This window comes from Muscardinus avellanarius (assembly GCF_963383645.1).
Source record: "Muscardinus avellanarius genome assembly, chromosome: 12".
Lineage (NCBI taxonomy): Eukaryota > Metazoa > Chordata > Mammalia > Rodentia > Gliridae > Muscardinus > Muscardinus avellanarius.
Genome location: NC_137798.1, coordinates 67972374 through 67996763, shown reverse-complemented (window position 1 = coordinate 67996763; position 24390 = coordinate 67972374). Strand labels below are relative to the sequence as shown.

The 24390-nt window shown below is 35.9% G+C and overlaps 1 protein-coding gene across 1 annotated transcript in view; it reads left to right on the top strand.

Moving 5' to 3' along the window:
- Positions 1 to 24390, top strand: part of KCNH5 (potassium voltage-gated channel subfamily H member 5) — a gene marked incomplete at both ends in the record, with an annotated part of 301123 nt that overhangs the window by 24091 nt on the left and 252642 nt on the right. The window contains 2 exons of the mRNA XM_080708022.1: positions 3558 to 3681; positions 22964 to 23070. Of these exons, the coding sequence (XP_080564148.1) occupies positions 3558 to 3681; positions 22964 to 23070 (231 nt within the window). The remainder of the gene's footprint in view (positions 1 to 3557; positions 3682 to 22963; positions 23071 to 24390) is intronic.

The window sequence follows — 24390 nt, the reverse complement described above, 5'->3', positions numbered from 1 at the left end:
ATTATAGTCTTACATCATAATGTAAATCATGTTGACAGTGACATGCATGCACACAGAACTTGGTGGGCCTCACCCTTGCTCTCCATGTTTCCCTTCCCAATACAGAGTACTGAGATTGATGTTGGTATAGTCACATATGTACATATAGTTGATGGTCGTATTTCCATTAATGAACCTCAGCCTTTCTCCTCCCCTTCCCTTAGAACACCTCCCTGGCTCCACTGAGGTTTCTTTTCCATTATCTGGAGTCCTTCTGGTATCCCAATTACTCCTTAGCTTGCACATATTAGAGAAAACATATGACCTTTCACTTTCTGTGAATGGCTAATCTCACTTAACATAATGTTCTCCAGGTTCTTCTATTTTCTCCCTCACAACATAATTTTTTTCTTCTTTATTGCTGAGCAGAATTCCATTGTGTGAGTTTCCCATAATTTTATAATCTATCCATTGGTTGATGGATACCTAGGTTGGTTTCAAAATTTGGCTACTGTGAATTGTGCTGCTGTGAACATGAGTATGCATATATTACTGTAGTTCTCAGATTCAATCTCTTTGGAAAGATATCCTTAAGTGTTATGATCAAATCATAGTGTGCATCCATTCCCAGTTTTCTAAGGAATCTCCACACTGATCTCTTTAGAGGCTAAACTAGCTTGCAATCCCACCAACACTCTAGAAGAGATCCTATTTCCTCACATTCTCACCAATATTTGTTGTTATTGATTTCTTAATAATAGAAAAATGCCTTTCATGTAGTAGCTGCTACTTAGCCAATGTAGAATTGCATTGCTGTGTCCTTAATATTTTTTAATTGGTGTACCATAATTATGTATGATAGCGAGATTCATAGAAATACATTCATATATGCACAAAACATTGTCTTATTTTCTTCTGCATACCTCCCTTTTCCATTCCCTCCTTCCTCTTCTGATTTCCTTTTGCTACTCTACTGGTCTCTTTCCTAATTTTCATGAGGTTTCTTATCTTTTCTTTCTTCTCTCTAGCTTCCACATGTAAAAGAAAACATGTGACCCTTGATTTTCTGAGTCTGAATCATCTTCCATACATGATGGTCTCCAGTTCTATTAATTTTCAGGCACATGACATAATTTCATTCTTCTTTATAGCTGAGCAACATATCATTGAATATATGTACATATATATATCACATTTTCTTTATCTATTCATCTGTTTATGGATACCTATGTTGGTTCCATTACTTGATTAATGTTAATTATGCTGCTATAAATAGCTATAAACATGGTCATGCATGCATCACTATGGTATTCTGACTTTAATTATCTTAGAAAGATACTGAGGAGTGTTTTAGTTGGATCATATAGTGGTTCTATTCCTAGTTTTTTAAGGAATCTTGATACTGATATTTTAGAGGCTGTACTAATTTACGACCACCCCCCCCCCAACACTGTGTAAGCATTCCTTTCCTCTGGCATCCTTATCAGCATTTATTACTGCTTGTATTCTTGATGGTTACTATTCTAACTGGAGGGTGATAGAATCTCAGTGTAGGTTTGATTTTTGTTTCCCTGATTGCTAAGGATGTTGAACCTTTTTATATATGTCTGTTATTCATATTTCTTCCTTTGAGAAATGTCTACTTAGATCAATTGTTTATTTATTGATTGGCTTTCTTGTCTTTTTGTGTTGTTTTTTGAGTTCATATATACTGGGTATTAATCCTCTATCAGAAAATTAGCTGGCAAAGATTCTCTCCCATTCAGGTGGTCTTTTTTCACACTCTTGGTTGTTTCCTTTGTTGTGCAGAAGCTTTTTGAATTTGATGCCATTCCACTTATTAATTCTTGGTTTTATTTCTTGAGCTTTAGGGATCTTGTTGAAGAAGTTCCTGCCTGTGCCTATTTGTTAGAGAGTTGATTCTATGTTTTCATCTAGTAGTTTTAGGGACTTTGGTCTAATTTCTAAGTCTTTGATTCATTTTGAGTTGGCATTTTCATTTTTGCTTTTATGAAGACCAACACTGAGTCAGGATTTAAAGTCTGCTACTCATAAGTTCATTTTTATTTTTAGTATCTTATCTTTAATAAGATAAATTTCCTTTTCCAAAGGAAAATTTTAGTAGACATTTTGAATTCCAGTATTTCTTTTAGTATTTTATCCTTCTAAAACATTAATTTAGCCGGGCATGGTGGCACACGCTTGTAATCCCAGCATTTGGGAGGCTGAGACCGGAGGATCGTGGTTCACGGACAGCCTCAGCTACTTAGTGAAGCCCTTTGCAACTCAGTGAGACCCTGTTTCAAAATAAAGAATTTAAAAAATAGGGCAGGGGATGTAGCTCGGAGGTCAAATGCCCCTGGGTTCCATCCCCAGACAGACAGACAGACACACACACACACACATACATACACACACACACACACACACACACACACACTCTCTCTCTCTCTCTCTCTCTCTCCCCCTCCCTCCCCCCCCCACATTAATTTAGGTTTCCAAATATAAAACAAAGTATAAAATAGATCTGGGAGTGTGGCCCGGAGGTAGAAGGGCTTCTAGAAACCCCAGAACCACCAAAACAAAAACAAAACAAAACAAAAAAAACATTAATTTAAAATATATTTAGCCAGGTGTGGTGGTACATACTTGTAATCCCAGACTGAGACAGGAGGATTGTGATTCACAGCCAGCCTCAGCTACTTAGTGAAGCCCTTTGCAACTCAGTGAGACCCTGTTTCAAAATAAAGAATAAAAAATAGGGCTGGGTGTAGCTTGGAGGTAGAATGCCTCTGGGTTCCATCCCCAGTACCACAAATAAATAAATATGCATATATTTAACTTTAACATATTATCTATCATGTGATCTACAAAACTGTTTAAAATTATTGCCTGAAACTTAGATTTTTAAATCAAGGTTGATACCTAAAGATTTTTTGTATTAACTTTTGCACCTAACGCAAACCAATTTTTCTATACAAAATAGAATAGAGATGTCTCTTATATACAATGCTGATAGTTTCCAAATTATATGTAGTATGTGGTAGAAAATAATATCTGAATAATTTTATCTTAAAAGAAGATTCTAATGCTATTTAACTTCTCAATATCAATCTAATATATGAAAAATTTATCCCATCATGTAAAATTTATCTTAATAGACTTTTTGGGGGAGGTCATCAATTTACCTCTGTTATCAAGTTCAATATTCTCAATATGTGGGAAAGCAACTGTTGCCCTAATTTTAATAAATTAAAACATCTTAGGTGTAATGATTGTAGTCATTAAATACCAACCATATGTTGTTTTATAATGTAGAATTTACTAGAATGCAAAATGGTATTAAAATTTATTTCTTTTCAATAAAATTTTTAGTTTGTACATAAATCTATTGTAGATCCTCTTTACTATCATGCTCTATTGATTGTGTCAATTTCAAGAACAGGTGGTATTGTTTGTACCATAACAAACCATCATTGCATTTGTCCTTCATCTTCTTCCATTTGCCTTTTTGATTACTTGACAGAAGTAAATGGTTAAATCAAGAATTAACTCCCTTTTCTCTTTTCTTTTTTTAGAATCAAGTTTCTTACTGGGAAATGCCCAGATTGTGGATTGGCCTGTAGTTTACAGTAATGACGGTTTTTGTAAACTTTCTGGGTATCATCGAGCTGACGTCATGCAGAAAAGCAGCACTTGCAGGTAGGTAAAAGGCAACTTAGGAGCACTTTCTAAAACTGAACAAAATTCTGAATGTGGTTAAAAGCTTGTGCTTAGATTCACATGTACAATCCAGAGAGTCACAATTATGTTAATCAATTAAGAAGACTAAATAGGCCATGGAAAAACACACTTTAAGAGTCATTATTAGTAAGTTTTGCAAAGAGAAAGATTTATGCATATCTGTGAATTAATTCATTCAGAGTATTTTTTGATCAGCCTCTGGAGCCAAGAGCTAGCACAGGTGCAGAGTGATGAGAGGAGCATCCTATATCAGGGAACTGCTGATGGTTCAGCACCTCGGGAGCAACTAAAATTGTCTTGAACAAAATAAGCATCCCCAGCAAAGTAGAACATGGTTCACAAGTCCTTAAAGGACACGGAAATGCAGTCCTTACCTCCTGTGTCAATTGCACGTGCCTGTAACGTTGACATATTGTACTGTTGCTATTTTGTTTGTCTTATGTAAAATAGAATCTGACATTTATATTACTTATGATAATTTCTTAAAAAGTAGGCCATTTCTGCAAGTTTAAGGACAGTATTATGATAAAAGGGGATCAGAAAAAAGAAAGGCTATATATAAGGAACAAATTTAGAATCTAAAATTTTTTCACAATATTTCAGTAAGGCCAGATGGGGTGTTTTTTTCCTTGATTTAATTTTTCTTTAAAACTCTGACTTAACTAAGTATGAGATCAAATTGTTTTAGAACTTCAAGGTCCTAATTTTTCTTTCTAGTTAAAACCCTGTTTTCCAGATGAGAAAACTGAGGTAAAGCTATGATTATCCTTTTCTACTCATTTATTCTGAGAAGTCATCATCTCTCTTAAGAGGGAGGGAGGGAGGGAGGGAGGGAGAGAGGGAGAGAGAGAGAGAGAGGGAGAGAGAGAGAGAGAGAGAGGGAGAGAGAGATTTTATATTGTACCAGTGAATCCAAACCTGATTACACCATAGGAATCATTTAAAGAGCTTTTGCAACCAGGGCATGGTGGTGCACACTTGTAATCCCAACATTCGGGAGGCTGAGATCAGAGGATTGTGGTTCGCAGACAGCCTCAGCTATTTAGTGAGGCCCTCTGCAACTCAGTGAGACCCAGTTTCAAAATATGTAGCTCAGAGGTTGAATGCCCCTGGGTTCCATCCTCAGACCTGCCAAAAAAAAAAAAAGCTTTTGCAAAACATAGATCTCCACACCTCTGTACTCTATTGAATCAGTGTCACTTAAAGTGGGTGGACGGGGCCAGTAGTCAGTATTTTTTTTAGTCTTTTTTTTTTTTTTTGAAACAGAGTTTTACTGAGTTGCGAAGGGCCTCATTAAGTAGCTGAGGCTGCCTATGAACTGTGATCCTTGGGTCTCAGCCTCCCAAATGCTGGGATTACAAGGTTGCACCACCACGCTTGGCAGCAGTCAGTATTTCTAATTTGCAGCTTAGATTATTCTGATGCTTATTCGGGTTTGAGAAATAATCTCTGCAAACATCCTCTTCCTTCCCTTATCTTCCCCCATCCATCCCCTCTGCTAAAGTAATTCCTACACTTAGTCTTCACTTTAGCCATGAAATTGGTAGGGGCGCGATGACAGCCATGGCCTTCAGTCAAGAGCCCTTTTGGTAGCAATGATGTCCTTGTGCCTTTTTAACCCTGGGGCAGGTGTTTGCTTTCCTGCTGCACTGTCACTAAGGGGCATCCTCTGTGTTCTGAGAGGTGGCAGGTTTGTATCATGCATCCATGTTCTCCTGCATCCTAAGTAGGGTTCAAGTTAGAAAAAGGTTAAATTTCAGTTCGGCCTTATGCTGTGGAGTGGGCACTCTGAAGATTCCCAGGAAAATAGATGCTCCCACCCATTCTTCTTCTCGAATTGTTGACATCTCATATGCCCTGCCTATCTCGGATGCCCGCTCTGCCCTGGAGGTTTTAAGATTCCTTCATTCAGAGGAGTCTCCCCCTTTTCTGACACCTCATAATTCTTTATATTTCTGTTGGCATCCTTGTTTGGATTTCAACTCACTTACCTTCTCTCTTGGGTTTTTATTCTTATTGTTTTAGCTGTCATTCTTGACATGTATTTCTGTTCATATCTGAATATATTGTAAGTTCTGTTTCCATCTCTTTTTGTGTCCCATATATTTTTCTTGTCCCCAGCTTGTTACATTTTGTAACAAGTTTATTTATTTAATTAATTATTTATTTATTTTAATTTTTTATTGGTGCATTGTAGTCATACATCTTAATGGCGTACAAGAAGGCAGAGCAGACATATACACATCGCTCATTTAGCCCTTTCCCAATTCCCACCCCATACCTTCCCCTTCCTTCCTCATGTGTGACTTACTGATATACTTTGATATGTTTATGAAAATTGCTGGCATCTTATACTAACATATTCTCTCCTCTAAAAGAACCTCTTCACACCACCATTACCAGATTAAGTACCTTGAAAGTAGGGACTCAGTCTCACTTTTATATGCACTGCAGAACACAGGACAATGTTTTCTCTTAGTATTTGTTGAGCTAGATTGGATTGTTTTGCAATAATCCCTAACCTAGGTCTCCCACGCTTCTGTAAAGCATGCTTTTATTTTTTGCATTTAATCCAAAGTGTGAAGACATTCAAGGGGAGTGAGGAAGAGCTTTGGATGATGTTGGACTTTTCCCATGTGCAAAAAAGTGTACAAGTCTTCCCCTAAGTGATCTCTACCTGGCAGAGATGTGTTTTCCGAATGATCACATTCTGAACATAAACAATTTTTACTTGCTTGTACAAAATGCCAAGTGTGTTTTGCTAATCTAAAAACTAACTGCAGCCAATTTAAAGTCCACATAGAGTGATGAAGTCTAGATCTGACAAATGAGCAAGTGATATCTGAGTCCTGACAGGTTTTCTTGGAAGCATGATTTATTTTAATGTGATCCCATTTTAAACCTCCTCAGCTCCCTTTTAAAATTAAACTATCCCTGTTTTATGTTTACAGCAGCATTATTCTGAGTAGTGAAGACCTAGAAATAATCAAAATGTCTAGTTGAAGAAGATTTGTTATGCAAAGTATAAACTTTCTAAATCATATATTGGGAAGACAATGATGCTGGAAAGAACTAACATCATATTATCAAGTTATAAAAAAGGCTTAACAAATAAACAACCAGAATATCACCCCAAATAGTGTATAAAACAGTATCCGTGTCATGATTTTGATTTTCTGATTTTTTATTACAGCTTTCCCCACTTCTTAAATAAATATATAAAAGCTTTTGAATATGAGACACAAGAAAGCAGAAGGAAAGAAGAAAAATTACATGCAGATTTAGAAATATAAGGCTAATTATTAAAGGTAATTTAGAATCACTGAATTCCCATTGAGTATAGAGCTAAATAATCTGACAGAGAAAATAGCCTTGTAAATAACTCAAAAACTTTACAGATTTTAATAATGACAAAATTTTAGATTAACAAAAGAGAATAAGAAGGTAGAAATTAGTGAACTTCAAGTTGTGTGGAGAAATGTAGCTGTGACACTGTATACCAGAAAAATTTTTTTATCTATAACTTGTACTAGATGAATTAAAGACAATAGGATTAAAATGATAACTGAGTGACTCCATGTCACTTAAAATATTCCAATGTGAATTGCTATATAGTGAAAAAATGTTAACTTGTATTTTTATAATATCAAGATTTATTTCTTCCAATGTCTTATCTTTTCCCTTTGTTCTTCCCACCCTGCCCTCTATTAGACAGAATCAAAGTAAACACAGTTCACAGTTTTTTACACTATTAGTATTATGCTACCTTTTATTTCTTTTCTAAAGAATTTTATTTCTTTTCTGCTTCACCCTATCCCCTTTTCTCTTTCCATAGTTACTTATTTGAATGTGTGTATTGTGTGTCTTTCTAATCCATCTTCCATTTACTTGTTAAACATGCATGTTCTTGAAATAATGCTGTTATGTGTTCATTTTGAAGACCTACTCGTTGTTACCAGGGTATCAATGATTTTTAGCTCTTTGCATTCAATATTATGTTTTTGAGCCTTAAGTCCTTGTAACACACTTTTTTTTTTAATTTTATTTTTTTTAATTTTATTTTATTGGTGCACTGTATTCATACATCATAGTGGGATACAAACTTTTGTAGACATACATGCACACATCGCCCAGTCAGCCCCCACCCGATCCCCACCCCATTCTCTCCCCATCCCTCCCTCCCATGCTTGGCTTAGTGGTTGACATCTAGTATTATAGCAATTTATCCAAAATTAAAAATGATAATCTCACATAACAGTTTCATTTGTCTGATACCAAGCTTTTGATGTCTTGAAGATAACATTTCAATATTTCTTTTTGCTTTCTTTCTTACCAGAGAATATTTTTTTTCTTTTTTTTAGGTGAAACTATCATATATTTATTTTTCAGAAAAAAATCTATCCTGATATGGAATATGGACTCTAGATACCCAAAACAATCTCGAAGCAAAAACAAAGCTAGAAGATGTATATTTTCTGATTTCAAACCATATAAAGCTACAATAATTGAAACAGTGTAGTACTGTTCTAAAGGCAGATATATAGACCATTGGAGTTAAATACAAGCCTAGAGCTAACTTCTTCCCTATATTGTCAAGTTATTTTTGACAAGGTTTCCACGAACATTTGGTGGTGGAAATAATAATCTTTTCACTAAATATTGTTGAAAAATAATAATTACATGGAAAAGAATAAAATTGGACCCTTACCTAATCCCACATACAAGTATTAACTCAAACTAGATAAAAGACCTAAATATAAATCTTAAGACTATAAACTTTTAGGAGAAAATCTGGGTCATAAAACCTCACAACATTGAAATTGGCAGTGATTTCTTGGATATGATTTCAATGGCACAGGCAACAGAAGAATATACAAACTCCCTAAAAAATAAAAGAAAATATTGTATATCCAAAGACAATGTAAACAGAGTTAAAAGTTACTAATAGAATTGGATAAAATATTTCCAAATGCTATATCTGAAGGTATATTAATATTCCAACTAGAAATCCTAAAAATTAACAACAATAAAGGCAAACAATACAATTTAGAGATAGGTAAAAGACTAACATAAATAATGAATCTCCACAGATAACCAATCTTAGTTATCTGTTGGATGGAAACTCTTGTTTCTCTGGTTCTGGTGAGTGTTACCTATTTCTTCTTTGTAGTTAATCTCTTTGAGTATTTTCTCTAGCGCTGGTTTTGAAGACATAAATTCCTTCAGTTTCTGTTTGTCATGGAAGCTTCTTATTTCTCCATCTAATTTGATAGAAAGTTTTGCTGGATAGGAAATTTTTGGCTGGAAGTTGTTTTCTTTCAGAGTTTGGAATATGTTACTCTAAGCCCTTCTGGCTCTCATGACTTGGTTTGGGAAGTCTGGAGTGATTCTAATTGGTTTGCCTCTGAATGTCACTTGGCCCTTTGTTTTTGTTGCCTTTAAGATTCTCTGCTTGGCTTCCACATTGGTCATTTTGACAATTATATGGCGTGGGGATCCTCTTCTCGGATCCTGTCTAAAGGGAGTTCTATAAGTTTCCTGGATCTGTGTATCAACCTCTTGCTCTATATTTGGAAAATTTTCTGCTATTACTTCCTTGAAGAGATTGTTGATCCCTTTGGTATCACTTTCTTTTCCCTCCTCTATTCCAATTATTCTTAGGTTAGCTCTCTTAAGATGGGCCCATATTTCTTCAATGTCAGATTCCTGCTGTTGGATATCTTTTTCTAGATTAGAAACTATGCATTCATTTTTGGATTGCTCATCTTCTAAGAGCGAGATTCTGTTCTCCATGTGGTCTAATCGGTTGTTTGTGCTTTGAATTGAGGCCTTTACTTCATTAATTGCATCCTTTATCTCTTTTTGGCTCTCTCTGAGTTCTTTTCGAAGCACCTCTATTATTTCTACAGTTATTTTCCTGATTTGATCTTCTAGAAATCTCTGATTTTCTGTTTTATCAGGTTCTGATGTTGTGGGGTTGTGCACATTCATTACTTCAGTGTTATTCCTCTTTCCCATGATTTCGGAGGTTTGTGCCTTCTCTGGGTTCTTCCCTTGGGTCACTATGGCTTCACTTAAGGTGCTCTGGATCTCGAGTCTGTATTTTCTCAGACCCTACTACTCCTTTACTGGGTTGTATCACAGAGTCTCCGACCCAGGGAGTTGATAGAGGCTGCTTTAAACTATGGGGGGTGCCAGGTTGCACGTTCTCCTATGGTGTGATATCTCTGCCACCACCACTCCCTCACTGGGTCAAGTCCCAGGAGGCACAATACTGGGATTTCTCCTCTGTGGCCCGCAATTTGACTCACTGTTCTTGAGTACGCAGATGTAGCTGTACTGGACTCGGTGAATTCACTGCTGCTGCCGCCGCCGGTGGCAATATGGCGCCGCAGCCACGCCCTCGGCCATGAGGCTGGCGTATTTTTTCTTCTCTGGTTTTGATTTCCACTCTGAATCCCTGCAGCGTGTGCTGAGCTCAGCCACTGGGAGCTTTAAATGCTGTCTGCGCCGAAAGATCCCGCCTGGCTGTTCCACATCGGCTCACCTCGGCTTGCTGTAGCCGTCCGCTGAGTTCGCCGCTGCCGCCGGCAGTATGGCGCTGCTGCCGCGTCCTCGGGCGCGTGTGTCTCCTCTGTGGCCCTGAGCTCTGTTCTCAGTCCGCTTTCTCTCTGGAGCCTGGTGGTTTTTTTGTTTTTCTGGTGATGGTGTTTTCTGGCTATGAAAGGCGCTCTTTTTGTGGTAATGGAGATTGGTTGTTAGCGGGACTCTTAAGCCCCGCTTTTCTCGGTCGCCATCTTCCCGGAAGTCCCCTGTAACACACTTTTTCATTAATTGGATTGTTGTCTGGCATTTGGGTATCATCATAGACTTCCTTTTACTTATCTATTCTACTGGTCATATAATTCAGTGTCTGGTGCTCTGTTGCCTCAAACAACTTGGAGATAAACATCCTTAGACACATCTTTTTGTAGCCTTGTATAGAAGATTTCTGTCCCTATACTCAGAAATGGGATTGATGGATACTAAAACAGATGTAGAATTTTAATGTTAAGTGCTACCAGATTGCTTCAAGAATGGCCTTCTGTCTCTACTCTCATGGTCATGAGCCAGCATTCTTGTTTTTCTACTTCTTTGCTATGTCTTGACATCTAAATTTCAATTAAAAAATCCCATGTGTACTAGGTACTGCTTCACTTTTGTTTTAGATAAAATTTAAAAAATATTCTATGATATATTAGAATTCCTAAGAATTTCAGGTCAATTCTATTTTTGTCATATAATAGCTGCATTTCCAAATCCAGGACTGTTTGGCTGTTTATTGAAGGACACAAAAAGTATTGCATGTAGAAAGGAGATTATGGATTTTGAGAGAATGATATTTCAAAGCATATGATCTATTATCATGATCCTTAGGAAGATCTTATATTCAAGACCTATTATCGTATATCAGCTTTTTATTTTTGATTAACTGACACTTTAAAAACTCTCTTCTGCTGCCTTTTCTTTTTGGATAGAAGGTGAAGAAAGCAATCATGGAGTGTAGGAGGGGAGAGTTGAGGATTAGATGGATACTTTCAAATATACTTTATTTCAGGATGTCTATTATCAATCCCTTATTCAAGCCATTAGTTTAGACAGAAGCAGAGATACTTTATTGAGTGGATTTAATAAGCAGCTTGATTAACGCAGGATTATTTCAGCAGTCAAAAAAACATTACATAATGGATATAAGTCAGTATGGCTTCATTTGGCTGAGGGTTCTGCTTCTCTCAGGGCTACTGAGCAGAAGTGCAGGGGACAGAGTTGCCTCAGTGATGTTAACTCTTTAGGTTAGAGACACCTCATGCTGGACCTAGATTCCCTTAATTACATGCCATGAATTACCATTTATGACTCTGTCTAAATCCTTTTAGGACTATATAAATTAATGGGTCATGAAACCTTTTGGTTATGATACACTATATAAAGTGAATACCTTTAAATTATTCCAAAATTGCCTCTGAGATCTTGAAGGATCTTGAAGGCTATGTTCTTACTGTTTTATTTTTTTTCCTTCTTAACTCCCTCTCAGGATTTCCCTTTAGTTTATACTTTGACTACAGATCTCAGTCTACCTCCTCTTAATCTTTGTAGTGATTCTACTATAGTGGCCAATTCTGAGCCAGAGAACACATTACCAACTACATTAAGTTTATTGTATTACTTCTTTGATGAAGCATCTGCTAGCCTGCACTTAATATTACCCTTAGGTGTGGTGACTCAGTGTATGTGGTGGTATAGTGTTGGAACATTGTACCCAATAGCAGAGTAAGGTAGATTGGTAGAATACACGATTAGGTCGTATTTTTTTCAAGAGTTGTTCCTTTATCTCTTGGAGATCTGTCAACCATTATAGCCATCCTTACCATTAGATACAATGAGGCTTGTTTGAGAGATTTTGATGTCAGAATAAGAGATGTAAGAATAAATCTTTCTGTAAACTAAAAGTCATCCATTCCCCAAAACTTTCTAGGACAGACACATGTGAAAGATAACCAGATGTTAAGGCAAGCTAGATATAGTCTGGATTAGCCCTGAACAAAACTTATCCCTTATTCCTGAGACCAAATTTTGCCACCTGTCAGGTGTGTGGCATGAAAGTGGCCAGAAGGTTGAAGTAGGAGGTTTGCTTCAACCTCATGGACTCACAGAGAAAGAAGCCAGAACTGGGTGCCTATCCCTTTAAGAGGCAGTGACTCTGCAACAAACATGTCCCAATATGTTTTCTAGAATGGGGAGCAAAACAGAGAAAGAGTTGGAGCCGGGGAAGGGAGCAGTCCTTCTTCTAGTCCCACCCACAAGAATCATTCCAGCAGCACTTCAAACGTTGAATAGCACATTATAATTTGTAACTTCAAGTACATTATCTTTTTAATCTTCACCCTTTGAGTTGTATTATGATTATCATCATTTGACTGATGAGGAAACAAGGTCAAAGAGATTATGCGACTTTCCTGTGAATTGCAGTTTGTAAGTGATCCTCCGGGTGCAAGGGTCCTCTGTGATACCACAGCTGCTCAGTGTCGTAGCGGAGACAGATCACTTCTGTGAAACACGTTTTATTTTCTGTCTAGTGAGATAACAGTGCGGTTGCAGAAGTCATTTATAATTACTAACAGGGACGGGAGCAAGTGGAAGTCATAGAATGTTTTCAGTATTCCCAATGTACATTCCTTGAGGATATTCAGTAAGAGAAATGAAGGTATGATATAACATTATTATGAATATTTTCTAAAGAGAGGTTATTGCTATTTAAGTTTGGGTCCCCACAAATTCCATTTACCATTCAAAGACTACATTAAGCTTTAGTTATCCCAAGTAAGGCTTGGAGAAACGCTGCTAAAGTATTTCATATTTACATGTAACAAAGGCAAGGGAATAAACAGATGTGCCAACCCTAGAAAATGCGGAATCAACCACTTTAGGATGCTTTGGAAAATTGTGGGTAAAAATACTTCAGAGTTTGGATTTACCTTCAGAACAATTGTGTTAAGAGGATGGATGGCACCTTTCAGATATTCTTTGTAGTGTACGTGAGATATCTTTTATTATTTAGGTACTATGTTTTACCACTTCCCTCATGTGTTCTGTCACTAGAAATATGTGATATCATAAATTTGAAATAAAAAGCCTCAGTGGAACAATAGAGGAATAAAAAACTCTCAAAAAAGCATTCAGATTTTAATAATCTGGGATGTTTTTCTTAAGCATCTTTATTTTCCTAGGATAGGTTATTTTAGCCTGGGAAGGGCTTAACTAAAGAAGATAAATATTTTTTAGCTTACTCAAAAGTTGCTTATTAATTTTAATATCTTTAGAATTTTAATTGCATCAGAGCTATGTTTTATTTTTTAAGTGGTAATTACTAGCTTACTCCTTTTCTTTCAAACATATAGTGAGTTATACCTTATTTTTAAACCTTACCGAAGTTAATTTTTTCACATTTTTATCTAAGTTGACTTTTCTATTATAGTATTAGAGATGCTTCCTCTTTCCTCCTCCTCCTCCTCCTCCTCCTCCTCCTCCTCCTCCTCCTCCTCAATGGTTGGGCAACCAATATTTGGTCTGATTTATCTACTTTCTTTCATTTCTTGATTTCTAGAATTCTAGTTGTTTAGGATAGTGTTATGATGTGGATTTAGAATGTCCCCAGATCTCACACGGCAGATAAGGCAGCCGGCAGCCATGTGGGACATGGGGGGGTGGCCTTGGGACCACATGTGTCCCTTCTTCCTGGCTTTTTCTTTTTCTCTCTGCTTTTGGTGTCTATGGTGTGAGAGCAGAGTTGTTTCACTTTTGCTCTTTCTGCTCCCTTCACCATGCCTCGAGCTCCCGAAGCCTTGTGATCTCTTCTCCTCCTCCTCCTCCTCCTCCTCCTCCTCCTCCTCCTCCTCCTCCTCCTCCTCCTCCTCCTCCTCCTTCTTCTTCTTCTTCTTCTTCTTCTTCTTCTTCTTCTTCTTTTCTCTCTCTCTCTCTCTCTCTCTCTCTCTCTCTCTCTCTCTCTCTCTCTCTCTCCACTTCACACTGTGGTCCCCAGACCCTCATGTGGATTGAACCCTGAAAGTGTGAGCTAATAAATCTTTCTTGCTCTAAGTTACATGGTAAACGCTTAGATTATAACTGTGAATATGCTGATGAATACATCATATATGAGAACACATTTGGTATTTTTCCTTCTGTGTCTGATTCAGTCAGAATTCTCACTACTCTAACCTAAACACCTGAGATGTAAAAGCTAGAGGAAGAAGGATTTTATTTTGGTGCTTACAGTTCTGGAGATTTCAGCCCATGTTAGGCTGGCTTCCAGGCAAGAGCCATGGCTGCAGGTCCTCAGGGTATCATGGTGAGAAGCAGGGAGAGAGGGTGAGAGCGTTTTCAGTTCATGGCAGCAGGAGGGGAGAGAGAATATTGTCCCCAGGCACACCCCCAGGGACTCACCTCCAGCCATATCCCACCTCCAAATGTGGCTACAACACTTAACATGAGTTTTGGGGCTATTTTAATCTAAACCATAATGCTGGTTTATTTTATTTTATATAATGTCCTCCAGTTCTACCCATTTTGCTCCAAAAGACAGGCTTTTATTATTTTTAATGGATGCATAATATTACATTGTATATATACAAAATAAGTATCATGTTTTCTCTTTCTTTACCCATTTATTCATTGATGGATACCTAGACTGAGTTCATATTGTGTATTTGTGAATAATGCTACAATAAGCATAACAGTACAAGTATTTCTTTGGCATGCTGAATTTTTATTTTATATACATATTCAGAACTAGTATATATATGTATATACACATTATATATACATATTCAAAACTAGGATACATATATATTCAGTTTATATATAAATTGAATACTTTATATATAAAAATTTATATATATTTAAACTAGGAATATATATATATTCAGAATGAGGATAGCTAGACCATAAGGTAGATCTAGTTTTGAGGATTATCCACACTGTTTTCTATAATGGTTACACTAATTTCATTCCCACCAGCAGTATATGAGAATTCACTTTCTCTGTATTCTCACCAGCATTTGTTAGTCTTTGCTTTTTCCATAATAGTAATTCTGATTGGGATGAGATGATACCTCATAATTGGGGTGCAATGATATCTTATTATTTTATTTAATGTAAATTGATTTGCATTCACTTGATCGACAATGATGTTGAATCATTTTTCATATACATGTGGGACATTTGTATTTCTTTTTTCAGGAAATGTCTATTCATATATTTCACACATTTTTAAATGGATTGCATTATTGTTGTTGAGTTTTTGAGTTTGTTATATATTCTAGATATTAATTCATTGTCACTTAGATGGAAAATATTTTAACCATTATCTAGTTTGTCTCTTCACTCTATTATTTCTTTGCTATGCAGAAACTTCCTTTATATAATCATGTTTCCATTTTTGCTTTTGTAATTGTGCTTTTGGGGATCTTAGCCCCCTCCCCAAATTATTGCCTGTACTAATGTCTTGAAGTGTTATTTTATTTTATTTTTTATTTTTATTTTATTCTATGATTTTCATAGCTTCATATTTATATCTTTAATATATTATGAGTTGATTTTTTTGTATATGGTGAGAGATAGGGATCAAGTTTCATTCTTCTGCATTATGGACATTCAATTTTCTCATCAATATTTATTGAAGACGTTTTCCTTTCCCTAGTATATGTCTTTTTTTTTTGCACCTGTGTGTAGAGCTATTGGTCATAAATGTGTGATTTTATTTCAGGGATTTCTATTCTGTTCCAATGGTCAGTGAATCAATCTTTATGCCAGTACCACGTTGTCTTGGTTACTATAGCCCTATAGTGTGTCTTTTTTTTTTTTTCTTTACAGCACTGAGGATTAAACCCAGGTGCATTCTACATCTGAACTACACCCCAGTCCTATTTCTTATTTTTTACTTTGAAACAGGATCTTACTAAATTGTGGAGGACTTCACTAAATAGCTGAAGCTGGCTGTAAACCTGTGATCCTCCTGTCTCAGCCTTCCAAGTACTGGATTACAAGTGTGTACCACCACACATGGCTTACAGTGTATCTCAAGAGCAAATATTGTGGTATCTCTAGATTTTTTGGTACTGTTTGGGATCTTTTGTGTTTCTATATAAATTTTAGAATTATTTTCTATTTCTGTGACAATGCCATTGGTATTTTGATGAGGATTGTGTTCTACCTGTCATTTTTTATAGTATTTGATTTAAATCCTTTTGGATGATAGATGGATTTTAGCAGTATTATTTCTTCCAATCCTCAAACATGTGAGGTCTTTCCTTTTTTGTGTGTGTGTGTCTTCAATATATTTCATTTGTATTTTGTAATTTTTATTGTAGAGGTCATTTACTCCCTGGGCTAAATTTGTTTCCCAATAGTTTATTTTTATATCTATTATGAATGAAATTTTTATGATTCTTTTATAAGCCATTTTTTGATTGATGTATAAAAATGCTACTGATTTTTGTATCCTGAAACTTGGTGGAATCCATTTATCAGTTCCAATAGTCTTTTAATCTTTAGGTTTTAGTCTTTAGTCTTTAGAGACTCATTTGTTTGCAGACAAGGATAATTCAGCTTCCTTTCTTCCTTTTCATATGCCTTTATAAATTTTTCTGATCTGATTACTCTGGAGAAGACTTCCATTCTGTGTTGAATAAGAGCGGTAAAAGTCCATTAGGACCATTTGGTCTATAGTATAGTCTTTCTCTGATGCTTCTTTGTTAGTTTTTTTTGTGTGAATGATCTGTCCATTGATGAAAGTGAGATGTTGAAAGTCTCCAGTACCCCTCATTGAGTCAATCCCTTGATAATTATTTACTCTCTGTCACTTTTTACAGGTTTTAATTTAAATCTATTTTATCTGACACAAGTATAGCTACTTCTCCTTGTTTTCAGTTTCTGGTTATTTGGGATAGCTTTTTATGTTTTTTCACTTTCAATCTCTCTGTGTCCTTATATTGATGACATAAATCTCACAAGAAGTATATTGTTTGTTTTTGTTTTTTATTCAGTGAGCTAATTCGTATCTCTTAATTGGGAACTTAGTCCATTTAAATTCAAGGTTATTACTGATATGTAAAGACTTGTGTCATTTTGTTACTTCTGTTTGTTTTGAATATCCTTTGTTCCATTTTTCCTCTCTATCTTTGTGGCTTAGTGGTTTTCTGTGTTGATAAGATTTTATGTAACTGCTCTGCTAGTGGGTTCTTATATATTCTTAGGATAGTAGTTATCTTTGTATGTTCTTATGATGTAGTTGTCTTTTACTTCTACATGTAGAATTTCTTTAGCATATTTTGTAAGGTTGATCTGGTTGTGATAAATTTTCTTAAAATTTTCCTTGTCTTGGAAAGTCTTTAGTTGTCCTTTATTTCTTCATAGCTTTACTAAGTATGATATATTCTTGACTGGCAGTCTTTTCTTTCTTTCCTAACTGTGAATAAGGCATTACATTCCTTTATAGTCTATAAGGTTTCTGCTGAGAAACCTGCTATTAGTCTAATGGGGTAACTTAAATATGACTTGGAGTTTTTATCTTGTTTTTTTGTTTTGTTTTGTTTTTACAATTTTTTGTCTTGGACCTTGACAGTTTGACTTAATATACCATGATGGGGACCTTTATGGTCCATCTATTTGTGGTCCTTTGGGCTTTCTGGATCTGGATATCTATATCTTTCTTAAGATTGGGAAGTTTTATGCTATTTCATTGAATAGGTTTTGTGTGCCTTTTCCAGTTTCTTTAAGTTTTGAGTTCCCAAATTTTAACATTCATCTGTTTTTCTTCATGTCTCCTAAGTCTTGGAGTCTTTCTTTATTCTTCTTAACTTTCCTTTCTCTCTGTGTCTCTTTCTCTGTCTCTCTTCTTTGTCTAATTGGGTTATTTCAAAAGACCTGTCTTAAAGATCAGGAATGCATTCTTATGCTCAATTTAACATATTGTTGAAGCTCTCACCTATAATTTTATTGAGTTTTTCAGTTCCAAGATTTTTGTTTGGATCTTTTTCATGATCTCCATATCTTTGATAAATTTCTTATCTTATGGATCATTTTTCTAATGTCATTGAATCATTTGTCTATATTCTTTTGCATATCATTGAATTTCCTTGAAACCTTTCCTTTGAATTTGTGTTTAGGCATTTTTTTTTCCAGTTCCCATTTCTTTAAGGTTTGCTGCTTCAGTTACTGTATTTTTTTTGATGCATCTTGTTACTTTGCTTTTTTATGCATTTTATATCCCAATGTTCACATTTGCAAATCTGGTGGGATCAGTTGTCTGTACTATTTTCAAAGGTGGCTTTCATAGTAAAACACTTATTCCTGAAGGTGATACATTTTGGTGTGTCTGGTAGGCTACATTGGCTTTTATTTCAGTTGGGCAGTTTAGAGTAGTCTCCATATAACTTTTTCAGCTGTAATCAAGGGGTGGGGATGCAGTGCAAGAAGTAATGGGAAGGTTCATTTATCTCTGAAGGCTGTAAGGGTAAATGGAATATTCTAGCTGACCAGGGAAAGGTGGGATACAGAGCTGTAAGAGCAGGTTTCTTGCTCTAGCTGAGCCAGGTAGGTGTGGTACAGAATGCATGTATAGTGATGGGAGTGTTTTGGCCAGTCTCTGTGGGCCACATGAGGGTGTGGCTACTGTAGCAGGCACCCTGAGTAGATGTGGTGCAGTTCTGGAGGCAGCAGGAGCAGAACACCTGTGTGGTGGTGCAGAGTATATCAGTTAGTCTCCAGGGATCATATGAGGCTGGAGCCTCTCTAGCAGCCTGGGAGAATGTCACACAGGACAGAAGGGTCAGAGCCAGGTTAGGTTAGGTCTCAAAATGATGTTCAGCAACAGCCTGTTAGGGGAGGATAGTACGAGTTCCCCCTGAACATTGCATTGGAGTGCACTCCCTTGCCCCAGCTGGGCTTGTTTCCTATGAGGCCTGCAGGTGTTGCCGGGCGTGGTGGTGCATGCTTGTAATCCCGTGCTTGGGAGGCAGAGACGGGAGGATCGTGCTGGTTCGAAGCCAGCCACGCTGGCTTAAGAGACCCTGTTTCCAAATAAAAACATAAAAATAGGTCTGGGAGTGTAGTCCGGAGGTAGAAGGGCTTCCAGGAACCCCAGTACCACCAAAAAAAAAAAAAAAAAAAAATCAGGTGTCCATGGTGCCAGAGTGGGCTGTTGGAAACCTTCTATTTATCCTTTCTTCATTGTAGGGTGGTTTTCCCAGAAGCAAACTGGTTTAGACTGGAACAGCGGGACTGTTGATATAAAGATTCATTTTCTTTCTTATCAGACCATCCAGAGTCTCCATATTTGACCATTTTTCTATTGTACCTGGAATATTCCATCTCGCTCCATGGAATATTCTAGCTGAAGAGTAGCTGTCATTTGTTTTAGTTCTTTCTTTGTATGTGTGGGGCACATCTGTTGCTACATTCTACCACCCATCTTGCCAGAAGCCCTCTTTAGCTAATATTAGAAAGTTTTTTTTAATTAAGTGTAGAAACCCATACCTTAATCTGTGTTTCATTTTGTATGTTCTAGTCTTGGTAATACTGTATGCTCAAGACGTCAGCTTTCCTCTTTTCCACCCTTGTTCATAGCTTAGGATAATCCTCTGAAGTGATTAGAACACCAGTGCATGAAACACTTAATGTGCAGTCCATGGTTTTTAAGATACTGTAGGAGCATAAAAATACCATGCAAACTGCAATCATGTAATATGGTCTTAATCTTCCATGAAAAATGTTATGATTGTTCTGTCACCTTTAAACATGTATGTCAAAACAATGAAACTCAGCCAGGCATGGTGGTGTATGCTTATAATCCCAGTACTTGGGAGGCTGAAATGGGAGGATCATATAGGTTCAAAGCCAGCCTCAGATACTTAGTGAGGCTCTCAGCAACTTAGTGAGACTCTGTTTCAAAACAAAATATAGAATAGGTCTGGGAGTATAACCCAGAGGTAGAAAGTCCCTGGGTTCCATCCCCAGTACCACAAAAACAAAATAAAACAAACAGACAAAAAATCATTGAAACTCTCTTGCCTTTGGTTATAAATGCAAAGAGATGAAATTTGTGATAAAGCTAATAACACTTAGTATACTGTGACTTAAAATATTAAAATAATCGGGGATTTAATTTTTTATGTCTTTGTAAAAAATATTCCCACAGTCATTTGAACAGGATTATTATTATATTATAATATTATGATAATATGTAATAACATTAATATATATTAATATTCTTTATGATATAAAGAAGACCTCTTTTCTATCTATTAGAAAATTGTTGCCAGGCATGGTGGAGCACAGTTGTAATCCCTGCACTTGGGAGGTGGAGATAGGAGGAATGCACAGTTTCGAAGCCAGTCTCGCTGGCTTAAGAGACCCTGTTTCCAAATACAAATATAAAAATGCGTCTGGGAGTGTACCCAGAGGTAGAAGGGTTTCCAGGAACCCCAGTACCACCACCAAAAAAAAAAAAAAAAGAAAATTGTCATATTCCTTTCTAAGTTTTAATCAACTTCAAATATTTTATCTTTGTGCTTTCATTGATATGAACTATCTTCTGGAGCTCCTTTTACTGCTTCTGGGGAATCTTCATGCTTTTCATCATAGCCTCTTTCCTTTTATTAAGTTTGATGAGCACCTCTTCACTTAGTTCCTCTGACTGCATATCTAGTCTCTCAGCTGGCAGAAACTGCAGCCTTCCCACGGCCATCTGTTTCTGTTGTAACATCATTTACGCTCAGTTTGAATTTCCCTCCCAATAGCATCATTTTTCAATTCTTTGCTGGACTTTAATGTTTTTTGGCTGAATTCTGCTTTCTGTTATTCATTTGTGTAAAGTTCCAGTGAATTTATTACTAAGAGGCAAGGAGATAACAAACTACAGACTTTGCTTTCAGGTATGAACGTAATAGCAGGTGCACAGTTACCAATACCCATAGGCTTTGGAAGAAGCAACGTGATTGGTTACTGATCATGATGTACATCTGTTATTTACAGCAGTTCCTCCTATTAGGGGATATATTTACAGACCCCCAGTGAATGCTTAAAACTGTGGATAATATCTAACACTATATATCTACCCTTCTTCTCTCTTCTTCTTCTTCTTCTTCTTCTTCTTCTTCTTCTTCTTCTTCTTCTTCTTCTTCTTCTTCTCTCTCTCTCTCTCTCTCTCTCTCTCTCTCTGTGTGTGTGTGTGTGTGTGTGTGTGTGTGTGTGTTGTACTGGAGATTGAATCCAGAGGCATTCTATCTCTGAGCTACATGTCCAGACCTATTTTTTATTCTTTATTTTGAAACAGGGTCTCAGTTGCAGAAGGCCTCACTAAGTAGCTGAGGCTGGCCACAAACCTGAAATCCTCCTGTCTCAGCCTCCCAAGTACTGGGATTACAAGTGTATACCACTATGCCCAGTTTTCTGTTTTTCTATATATACATACACACCTACAATAAAGTTCAATTTGTAAACTAAGCACAGAAATTAATACTAACTAATAAGAAAGAACAATAATAATACACTATAATCAAAGTTATATGAAGGTCATCTCTCCCTTGTTTCTTCCTTCTATTTTTTTTGTGTGTGGTACTGGGGGTTCCTGGAAACCCTTCTACCTCTGGGCTATACTCCCAGACACCTATTTTTTATATTTTTATTTGGAAACAGGCTCTCTTAACCTGGCTTCGAACCTGCGTGATCCTGTCTCTGCCTCCCAAGCATGGGGATTACAAGCGTGCGTCACCACACCCGGCCCTTCTCGCTATTAAAATATTATATTGTCTTTTTACCATTCTATTTAAAGAAAATACTTTATAGTTTCTCTTTGTAATATCTGAATTGTGCTTCCAGGCCATTATTAAGTAAATTAAGAGTCACTAAAACACACTATATACACACTATATATCAAAACTGCCCCAGTTGATTTGATAATCGAGTCAGCTAGAATGTGATTAACTGGTAAGTAGAATATAGAGTGTGGATACTTTGCACAAAGGGACGATTCACATCCTGGGCAGGGTAGAATGAGGTGGTAAAAGGTTTCATCATGCATCTGAGAAAAGCACACAATTTTAAACTTATTAATTCTTTATTTCTGGAATTTTCCATTTAATAATTTTGGAACATGGTTCACCATGGATAACTAAAAACACAGAAAGTAAAACAATGATTAAAAATGATGACTGTACAAGTGGTTTGTAGACTGAAGATCTGGCAGAGAAGTTTGTATTTTATGCCGTGAATCATTAACATACTGTGGCAAGTAAAATTTGAACTATATTATTACAAAACTGGTATTATTTAACCAAACCATGAAAATTGAAATCCATACATATAGGAACTATATAAACAAGGGACTGTCTTCTCATTTTCTGTGTCTGTCATATAAAATAACTTCTAAAGCTGGCCATTAGCAAGAAGTTTAGCAAGAATGATAACATAATTAAATTGTAGCTAAAGATTTATTATTCATATGTAGCCATCATGCTGTAAGCCTCAAATATACACAATACCATTTATTTAAATAATTGTTTAAATATTTTAGTTTATTGCATGAGAACAATGTTGTATTTTTTAGGCAAATCTGAATGTTTAATCAAAGACAACTATGTGATTTTTATATAGTTATTTAAAAGAACACAAAACTGAAATGGTGTTTTTTTTTTTTCTTTTCCAGTTTCATGTATGGGGAATTGACCGACAAGAAGACCATTGAGAAAGTTAGGCAGACTTTTGACAATTACGAGTCAAACTGCTTCGAAGTTCTTCTGTACAAAAAAAACAGTAGGTATTTCTATCATCTATAAGATGAATGTTGTATTTTGGTAAATTCTGGTTGAGTTACAATGTAGAGATGATATAGAATTTTATTACTTCTTCTCTTGGCAAGGGGAAGAGATTCTGGTGAAAATTAGATGACAAAATTAAAAAATGATTCTACTTATAGAAAACAACCTTTTGAAGAATGAAAGAAAAATATGTGCATATTATTTGTTTAAATATTTTTATTATAAATTTTCAATTGTAGTTGTATATATTTGGGGGGCACAAAGTGATGCTGTGATTTATTAATAAAATGTAGAATATTTAAATTAGGCTAATTAATAGATCCATTACTTCAAATACTTACATTTTGTGGTGAGAACTTTTGAAATGTACTCTAGGTGATGCTGAAGTATAAAATATGGTATTATTAGCTATACTCACCACACTGGTCAACAGGTCTCATGAAGAGACAGACATTTCTCTGGGGTAATTGAAGCTTTTGTACTCTTTGATCACCCTTTCCTCATTTCCCCCACCTAAGCCTCTAATTGCTACTATTCCGCTTTCTTCTTTTTTCAAATAATTTTGATTATTTTAAATTATACTTAATAATGAAAACATGATGTTTGTCTTCTGTTCCTGGCTTATTTCACTCGCACAATATTCTCTTATTACATCTATGTTGTTGCAAATAACAGAATTTCTTTTGCTTAAATGTTGAATAGTATTCTATTGGACATATAATCCATTTCTTATCAGTTCATCAGTTGATGGCCAGTTAGGTTAATTCCTGAATTGGCTACATTAATGGTGCTGCAATAAAAATGGGAAGAGACATCTCCTTAATATGCTGATTACTAATCTTTTGAGTAAATACCTAGAAATTGGATTACTAATTATATGTAGTTCCGTTCTGAAATGTCTAAAAGAAACTTCATATAGTTTTTCATAATGGCTGTACTAATATGCATTCGTATCAGTAGTGGACAAGGGTTCTTTCTCCACATCCTTGCTAATACTTACCTTTCATCTTTTTGATAATTGTCACATTCACCGTTTTTCATGTACCTGTTGCTCATTTGTATGTCTTATTTTAAGAAGTGTCTATTTAGGTCCTTTGCCTATTCTTAATTGAGTTATTTGTTTTCTTTCTATAGAATTAAGTTCTTTTTTTTTAAACCAATTCATTATCAAATGTATGGCTCGTAAATATTTTCTCCTAATCTGTAGGTTGTTTTTAAATGTGTCTCTGTATGAATGTGTGTTAGCCAGGAAAACATTTTTTAATACTACTCATGATCACCATTATATAATTGTGACAGTAACTAAATATGACAA